The sequence below is a fragment of a genome, unplaced genomic scaffold (assembly GCF_019419815.1).
Source record: "Pyrus x bretschneideri cultivar Hongxiangsu unplaced genomic scaffold, Pyrus_bretschneideri_v1 Contig34, whole genome shotgun sequence".
NCBI lineage: Eukaryota > Viridiplantae > Streptophyta > Magnoliopsida > Rosales > Rosaceae > Pyrus > Pyrus x bretschneideri.
In genome coordinates this window covers 3,437,788-3,447,769 of record NW_025999657.1, presented here as the reverse complement: position 1 = coordinate 3,447,769, position 9,982 = coordinate 3,437,788, and the positions used below count along the sequence as shown (strand labels likewise).

Sequence of the window (9,982 nt, the reverse complement as noted above, 5' to 3'; positions counted from 1 at the left end):
GCTAAAAGAAGTGCGAGTCTATTATTTTCCTACTTTAATTCTCACTTTGATCATATTTGTCACGTAATGCATATTAACCATAATTGATCGTATTTGTCACGTTGCGTGTTCTAGAAAGTTCTTTAAAGAACGAAAGCACATAAAAATTATTATATATATAAAAAAAATATTGTAGTTAATATGCATTGTGATTTGTTTGTACAATACCATATACAATGCTAGCTCCATAGCAGCCTCGACTTGATTTTGTATATAATAACGTTTTACTACATCTAAAAACCCCAACCCAGTGACTCAAAAATGATGTAACAGTGTGGTCTTAAGTGTTTAATTATTAACTCCTGAAAGAATGCCTGCCGAATGAGTCTTTTTTTTTGCTCAACTTGTAGGTTAGATATTTTCTGTGTAGCTTTCCCAAATATATAAGAAAAGAAAGCCCTAGATTTGAAATGTCTCAGTTGCCCGTATCCATACTCTTCTCAAGCACCATCTCTATAAAGTCAAATATTCCAAATGGTATTTGTTGCCCCTTCATCATTCTGCAAAAACACAGTTAAAAATGCAGGAACTCTTGCTGATTAATGTCGAGCATTATTAAGCTAATTTATAACATATGTACTGAATTTTTCAGTATACGAATTGTATCGTCACATTAACACTAGTACTATGCGTGAAAATCATGCACATTCCTTACGGCTGATTAGTCTATAGCCCCTAGAACGATTCCTTCAAATTTTATTTTATCTTTATCTGTCTAAAACTGAAACAAAAACCTATACACAAACAATGATATCAACTTAATAGAGGCTTCTCTGCATCAAACTCACTTTCTAAGTCAACCACATCTAAGTAGCCTTCCTTCCCCTTTGCCCATAGGAAGAAGTAGAGCCCAGTAAACATGAGGCACATACCAGCAAAGCTGCATTATTCAAGACCAAAGCAACAAATTAACACACAAATTTCGAAAAAGATCACGAGGGAAAATGTACTTAAGTAGTAGATAATTAAAGTACCTTCCAACACTAATGGCATCTCCCAATGTTACAACTGAGAGAACAACTGAGAAGACTGTTCCAATAGGGCTAAACATGGAAACCAAAACCGGCCCTTTTTCTTAATTGCCCATCCGTTGAAGCTCACACATGCTCCGCTCACTGCACCTCCCTGTGAAGATTTGATTAAAAAAGCGGTGTTAAAGACTGCAGTCATATATACTAAGCCCTTAGGACTAGCCGGAGTGATGATAGGTGGAGAAAGTGATTAGGATTACGACTTATTATACGTTCAATGCATATGAAAGTTTCAAAAAAGACACAAGAGAAGCGTACTCACCAGTAGAGAGAAGCCAATCAATTGTCTTGCACTCACAAGTGGCCAGCCAGTTTCTATTTTGTGGTCTTGAACATATTGTACCGCTGCAGTTAGAAACACTCCTATCAATGATGTTATGACGCACAGGGACATAGGTGCAGGAAAATCACCCAAGGTTGTAGCCTGTCAAACATCACAAAAAGTACAAATAAATAACAAAATATAGTATATTACGCAAGGACAATCTTCTTTTCCTAGACAAGTGTTTATGTTGTAGGTCTGTAAATCTGTACTACACATTTTAAAAAACCAACCATATCAATGATTCAGATTTACAGTCTGACCACAATCAACGTTAACAGTTATTTTCAACCTAGTTAAATGTTCACCTGCAAGACAGTATTGCTGGACAAAACAAACACAGCAGCAAGGAGATACAAGCGACCAATAATCTTTTGCTTATCAAAGAGAAATTCAGGAGAACTAGGTCGAACTTGGGGCCCTGCTTCTGTTTTGGTAGGACTGGCGCTTTGCATTACGCTCAGTGTGATAGCTCCTACTACACACAGAATTGTGCCTAGAATCTTCATTTTGCTGTATATGCAACTAATTTTTACTCTCTCCAATCTGCATAACCATTGTAAATTATGTTAGTATCTATTTTTAATTCAACAATTTTCCGTACATGAGATTTGCATTACGATTTTCCAACAAACACGAGACTAAATGTCATTAATCAGACCAAATGGTTATCCGCATGTTATGTTAACTATTCGATTAGTTTGCCACTTCTTTGTCTTCATCTTCTTCTTACCATTACATTTACTTTGGAAAAAAAAAGAAAGAAAAATGATGTAAGGTTAAATACCTAACAGTACAGGCGATGATGAAAATAAACCCAGGAGCAAGGTTTGGCATGGCTGCTGCCATTGCTGGTGAAGTAAATTGGATCCCCTTTAGAAATAATGTCTGGAACAAAGTTACCCTGCAAAACAAGAAACAAAGAAAACAAATTATTACCACTTCTTCTTTCATGGCTTTCTACGTTTATTTTTTTTTAATTTAGAGAAGGAAGAGGACAAGAAAGCGTAAAAACAATTTAAATTTAGGGTGGTAGCAAATTTACACCTTTTTTTACCTTCTACAAACCTCTCTTGATTCCAACGTCAGATTGAATAAATTAAAGAGAATCAAATGATAGACATTAATAGAATATGGTTGAAAGGTAAAAAGAATGTGTGGATAGCACCACCCCTGAATTTAAAGAATCTATATATATTTCAGTTCAAAAGTTAATTTATATTGATTCAAAACCAAAACAATCATCACTAAGAGCCTGTTTGATAATCATTTCAGTGTTTTGTTTCCATTGTTTGAAACATTGAATACTAAAAATTTGTTTGGTTACTGTTTTAAATACAAAAGCCAAGTCAAATTTGGAAAACTCAAGAAAGTAGCCTTTTTTTTAATTTTTTTTTATCATAGCATCCGCATTTTATTATCAAATCAAAGAGAGATCACAACTTTGTGATATAAAGGGAAAAAAATAGAAATGAAATGGTTATCAAACACCTCGAATTTTTTTTTTTTTATGAAGAATACTATATGTACATCAATAAATTAAAACATGTAAAAGGCATGCAGCTCAAGTGGCTATATATGAAATTTTTACCGTCTGATTTTCCGACAAAAAATTATTGTGTATTAACAAGCCTGTCAATTTCTTACACAACTTATAACCAGAAAACGAAATGACACAAAAATAACAAGTCACCTATTAAGAACCCGTTAAGGTAATGAGTTTGACATGACACGATTCGTTAAGATAACTAATATAACACGAAAACGACACGAATATGACAAACACAATCAGACTTCCAAATCTTTCATTTACTCATACTGTGTGTACAATCATTGGAATTCATGATATGGATTTAGGTACATGCACAAACCGTGGAAAAAAAAAACCCTAATCCAGAATCCGTGTTTGCACCTCTTTAAAAATTTAAAATGTTCATCCCACGTTTTTAGGGAAAAAAACCTTCTCTCACACGAACACCTTAAATCCTCACACATATAGTGTGAGCTTCATCTAAAGAATTTGAAAGAAAAAACTTATTTATTCTATATTATTAAGAAAAAGTAATATTAGGAAGATTAAATCTGTCAACCAAAGATGATAAACAACTATTATGCCATTTCAAGTTCAAAACTTAAAGAGTTTTTTTTTTTGGGTACTTTAATAATATCACTAGCACTCTCCTATTTTTTATCCAAACCTTTACATTTCAGTGTATACAAAGGGAAATTTGCTTAAACATCACCTCGATCACTTATTAGGAGTGCACGCAAATACCATTACAAACTAAAAATCTTGTCGATGTACCATACAAACTCATATTCTAGTGTGAAAGTATTATCTCCCTTAGTTTTTGTTAACAATTTAGTCAAAACATATATCTGGAGAGCATGTAATATTTTTTAATCATATTTTTGCTACTTCAAGACCTGTAGACGAACCAGTACTGTAAGAACTTCATTAACAGAAGCTTGTGGGACATATATTCCACCTCCTTCGAGAACAAGTTGTAGCTAACGAAATTCTTGCCCCAAGTTGTCTAGGAGTCTTAGAGTGGTGAGAATAAAAATGAAAAATGCTCACTTGCACAACATATAATTAGTTCTGTTGAAATTTCAAACGAAAAATGAAAGAGATCAACATAAACATATTTCCATGTAAAAAAGATAAACATATGAAATCATCAAAACTCTCAGTTATGTTTGTCCTCATTTTTTACCAGGAAAATACATTACACATTTTTTTTTTTTTTGTTCTCTGAAAAGAAATACATTAGCTTTGAAAGTTCATAAATTATGACTGGGGGGAATTCAAAACATGTATTCAAGGTCTTCTGGCCAGCAATTTCCAGCACAGGTTTTAGAAATCACTCAAATGAAATATAGAAGAAAAACCTAAAAAAATCCATTGAGAGTTTGGTGAAATTGAAGAACACTAATTAGATTGCATATCCTAAATTTAGAACGAGTGATCCTTCACTTTCCACATTATCAGGAGAGAAAAAAGGTAGCACAGAATAAAAAAAGTGAATATCTTAAAGTGGTTTCTAGATAAAATTCAAGGGAATTATGCAAATTATAACTAACTAGAAACAAAAAGATTTTAGAAATTTCGTACCCTCCAAAGGCGATCAAAACCAACTGTATCATGAACTTCAAGCTGATTTTCTTCGGCCATGTGTGCCTGAAACACAAATGTATCATCATACATCGAAATCTACTAAAACCAAACTATTTGTAATCTAAAAAAGACGAGAAATTAATTAATATAATTACTCTAATTATTAATATCCTAGCTGAAGAGAATTGCGTATTTACGTACCTTTCAAAATAAGCAGCAATGGGAGATAGGATGATGAAAGTGGCCAAGGTAGAGAAGATAACAATGGTGTGAGGATCAAGCCCCAAAGACATTACATAGCTTAGCAACACAGCATTCCCAGCATACACAAATTGCACCCCTACCAACCCCGCTATTATTGCAACATCTTCAATCACCTCTCTCTTCATCCTGAACAATACTTCCACCATATATTCCTTGTAATTTTTCCTTCTCACCACAAAAAATTCAGATTAAAACCCTAAAACAAATATTGTATTTCTTGCTGCTGCTGCATCGTCTTTCCTGGTTTTCCAGCTTTTGGGTATTGGTTCTTGGTTTCCGTTACGGTTTGGTATTTCCGTCCTTGCAGTTTCGTTTGGTTAAGTTTTCTCATCAATCGTGTTCAGCTAACGTTCATGGGGGTTGAGACAGTTTTCTAGATTTTATTCTCCAGTCTTCTCTCATGGCCTTTCGGGTGAAAGCCAATCTCTCTAGTCCCTTTTTTTTTTTTTTTTTTTTGGGTTAAAAGGAGGAATTTTATAACAAAGTCCAAACGGACATAGTACAAAAACCACAGCCTGATAAATGAGATAGATACAAATGAGACGTCACATATACAATCATCGAATACAATCATCGAGTATAGGTTCTCAATTATACGGTACCTAAGGCATAAAAGAAAATCACAAAAGATGTGGCTCGGCCCAAAAGCTAGAGCCCACCTGAAGAGGCCCAAAAGTGACCCCTCTGAAAAATCTGGTAACCATAACCCTAAAACCGCTGCAGAAGTGACCCCTCGTCAACAGATCACCCACCGCTTCAACCGCCGCAAACAGGATGAAGACGACCGGCGAACAGAAAAACAGAGAGATACCATCATATAGAGCAATACAAAAATCATTCAATGCTTCAAAGTTGGTGAAAAGAAGCCCAACATGCAAATCAAGAAGAACCAAACCCATCCTGGACGCCACAAATCCGGTCCTTAGACGAAAACAAACGCAAACGAATGCCTAGAACCAAGCTGTAACCAAAAAGGTCAGGTGGTGCAAACACCATTCTAAAGAGATACCAGACCTTTGAAGGGGTGACAACATATAGTTGTCTCTGACCGGAAGCAGATTCGAAATATTGGAGGAGATTGAGCGCAGAGTCCCCAAATCAGCCCCAAGAACCCCAAATCTGGTCCTAAAAACCCCAAATCAAAGGAGTAAGACCTTGAAACATGGGCACAAAACCCGGAAACAAAGTTTCGTCCACACCACTAGTAGGTGGCAAGTTGCTCCACTGATCCATGAAGGGGATCGGGGCGATCGCAGTTGCGGGGAGGGACAAAACATCTGGAGATAGATCTCCAACCACATCGGGAGCCGAGACCATCGCAGTGCGAGGAAGAAAGAGGGAGGAAGATAAAAATGAAAATTGAAAAGGGGGGCTGCCAACGGGCCCAAGCGGAAGTTGGAGGCCGACGGCGGAAGGGTTTCAAGTTTGTTGATTCTGCTAGGCTTTGTTAGAGAGAAAGAGAGAGAAACCCAGTGTCAATCTTTATATTAAATAAAAAACATAATACTTGCATTCCCCTTTAGAATGAGTTCATTCCCCTTGTGAATAATGATGCCTCTCATAGTACAAATTTCATAATTGAAACTATTTAATTTTTCAATCTTCATAAATTATCTTACAAAAAATCATTTCAATTGAGATCATTTAGTTATTCAAATATTTAAATCAAATTAACACGGTAGATACCAAATAACATATTTATGATAAACTGTCTATTTATTTGATACATTTGGATGATTAAACGGTCCTCAATTTGAACAATTTTTTCCAAGAGTGATCTTCAGATGAAAATTAATCAATTGAACGGTTTCAATTGTTGAATTTATTCGATCAAGATACATTATTTTGTAATAAGGACATACGTGCATCCCCACATTGGAGGATGCAAGTACTATCCAATAAAAGGTTAAGGGCTTTTCCTTTTCGAAATCTCTCTTGTTTTCATCTCCTTTATTTGATAAGTTTAGTTACGTGCCCAGATTGTTGCTTCTTATTCTTTTTTAAAATATTGGATTTGACTCGCTAAATTCTCTCTCTGAAAATGAAGGACTTGTTGGTGGAACAGCGCTTGATTCGATACCTTAATCTACACTCCACAAGGATTTTGTGCGGCTAGACAATATCAAGTGTTAAAAAATAAACCACCTTTTGACAATATGGTACGATGGAGATGGTAGACCATATGGTACCACTTCTTTAATAAAGATATGGTTCACAAATATAAGTAAATTCCACTTTTATTAGTGAGGTGATACAAAATAGTGTAACAAATGTAGTATCTGTAACATTTTCTAAATAAATTCACTCAATGGTGAGAATATGGAATTATGAAGTAGACGATAAAGGTCTCAATCGTGTAACACTTGGGTTGTGCTTCGCAGAGATCTCAATTTTGTTAACTACTCATCTTTCTGGCCTCTTCGTGATGAGGTAGACGTATCCTCAATAACTTCACAAGTAAAGGACATATCCGAATGTGAATGTAAAGGTAAATGATTTGCATAAAATCATCTTGAAACCAAAACTGAAGAATCACTCGCATATTTATGGTTTACATTTACTTGGTGGTTTCATTATGTCTTTAATACACTTATTTATTTTAAGGTTTTGAACCCCATCCGTTGTTAATTTAATATCTGATCTAACAAAATCTATCACTACTAGAAAATATGCTATAGAACACCGACTTGAGGGCACTATTCTTTATCAGTGGCTTTATAAACGTATGTGTCACTGTTGTTTGAATTTGGTGTCTTAAACATATTCAACACCATTCATTGGTGTCAACTGTAAAAATTTTGACACCAAAGTCGTATTGTTTTGTTTTTTAACTTAAGGATTCAGTTTTGCTCTCCTGTTTTTTTTTTTTTTTTTGGTCAAAATTAGTTTTATATTCAATTAATAGATTCCACATATATTTTCACATCCATATAAAATACAAAGTTATCGAACCCTAAGAGCATCCCCAGCGTGGGGTTTTGCTCGGGGGAAGGGGTCCAAAACGAAGGCCCGAGGGCAGGTGGCGTCGTTCCAGCATGGGGGAGGCCGAAGGCAGGGGGAGGCCCCGAGGGCCAGGCCCGTGAGGGATTGCCAGGCCTTGAGCCCGAGGTGGGGCTGACGCAAGGCCGACGCCAGGGTGGCGTCAGCGCATTATTTAATTTTTTTTGTGTCAGGCGCGTGCACCCCATCCGCGCGTGGGGGCGCGTTGCTGACACAAAAAAAATTTAAAAAAGCAAGTGTCAGTTACCGTTGGGAAGCCACGTGGCTTCCCACGGTGCGTTAGATCCTAACGATCACTTAATGTGGACCGTTAGATCTCAACGGTAAAAAAAAAAAAAAAATCAGATTTAATATCCACCGTTCGATCTGAGATCAACGGTGGATATTAAAATGCTTTATAAATTAAAAAATAAATGAAAAAATAGTTTTAAAAATTTGAAAAGTTACCGTTGTGACACGTGGCACAATTTGGAGCGTTGGAATTCAAATTTTTTTATATCCAACGGCAGAGATTAATTAATTGAATAAAAATTAAAAAACAATTGTAAAAAATTCAAAAAAATTCAAAAAAATATCTGAAAATTCTGAAAAAAATTGTAAAAAAAATTGTTTTTACTTTTCTATAAATACCTTCTCATTATCATCTACCTTACACAACAATTTCATATTTTCTCAACTACTTTCAATCACATTCCTTTCTTTGTCTCAAAGTTTGAATCCATTTTTTTTCAACAAAATGACCACTGGTGCAGGTACGAATTGGTCGCTTATTGAAGATGTTGCGTTGTGTACTAGCTGGGTTGAAGTTACTCATAGTTCGCTTACGGGTAATGAGATGCAGTTGCGAGAAATGTGGAGTCTTATTCATACCAATTTTCTTGAGAAAATTGATGGGAAAAGAACTAAAGAATCGATGTCCAGTCGTTGGAAATTACTTAGCCAATCGTTTAGTACGTGGAGAGACGCTTTGACACAAGCTAGTAGTAATATTCGAAGTAGGGAAAATTACTCGGATCAGGTAACAATATATTATTTATTTGATACCCAAATTTACATTATAATTATTTGTTTGTATTATTTATTTGTTACATACTTACATTATAATTATTTGTTTGTATTATTTACTAAACTTGAAGCCTTCTTACTTATTTTCATTATATTTGTTACTTATATATATATATGTATATATTTGCTAGTTACTTATTTTCATTATAATTATTTATTTGTTACTTATTTTCATTATTTACTAAACTTGAAGCCTTCTTACTTATTTTCATTATATTTGTTACTTATATATATATATGTATATATTTGCTAGTTACTTATTTTCATTATAATTATTTATTTGTTACTTATTTTCAATATTTACTAAACTTGAAGCCTTCTTACTTATTTTCATTATATTTGTTACTTATATATATATGTATATATTTGCTAGTTACTTATTTTCATTATAATTATTTATTTGTTACTTATTTTCATTATTTACTAAACTTGAAGCCTTCTTACTTATTTTCATTATATTTGTTACTTATATATATATATGTATATATTTGCTAGTTACTTATTTTCATTATAATTATTTATTTGTTACTTATTTTCAATATTTACTAAACTTGAAGCCTTCTTACTTATTTTCATTATATTTGTTACTTATATATATATATATATATATATATATATATGTATATATTTGCTAGTTACTTATTTTCATTATAATTATTTATTTGTTACTTATTTTCATTATTTACTAAACTTGAAGCCTTCTTACTTATTTTCATTATATTTGTTACTTATATATATATATGTATATATTTGCTAGTTACTTATTTTCATTATAATTATTTATTTGTTACGTATTTTTATTGTGTAGGAACTTCAAGCACAAGCTTGGTACGCTGCCAAAACCAAAAGCAAAAATAAATCATTCAACCGGTGGGAATGTTGGAATATTGTCAAAGATTGTCCTAAATTTTTTGCTCAGGCAGTAAACCCATAGCACCAAAAGCATCTTTTTTTTTGCACAAAATAAGAATCATGGTTGCAAACAGCAATCATGATTTTGTTGAACAAATGTCGTTCCATTCTAAAACGACGTCTAAAGTACGTATCAGGGAATGCACTATTAGGAACAAAATAATCATCCAAGAGTTCCATACCTCGTCGTTGCCTGCTTCTATCAAGGTTTCCGGAACGGCTGGGCCTGCA

At 34.0% G+C, this 9,982-nt stretch overlaps 1 protein-coding gene across 1 annotated transcript; it reads right to left on the bottom strand.

Moving 5' to 3' along the window:
• Window positions 1-571: 571 nt before the first annotated feature.
• LOC125480627 (WAT1-related protein At5g47470-like) lies at window positions 572-6,174 on the bottom strand. The gene is given in 8 exon segments (XM_048591642.1): window positions 572-919; window positions 1,014-1,110; window positions 1,113-1,164; window positions 1,333-1,494; window positions 1,701-1,938; window positions 2,180-2,296; window positions 4,508-4,573; window positions 4,712-6,174. Coding segments are annotated over 8 exon segments (1,068 nt in total). The 5' UTR covers window positions 4,921-6,174; the 3' UTR covers window positions 572-792.
• Between the last annotated feature and the right edge of the window lie 3,808 nt (window positions 6,175-9,982).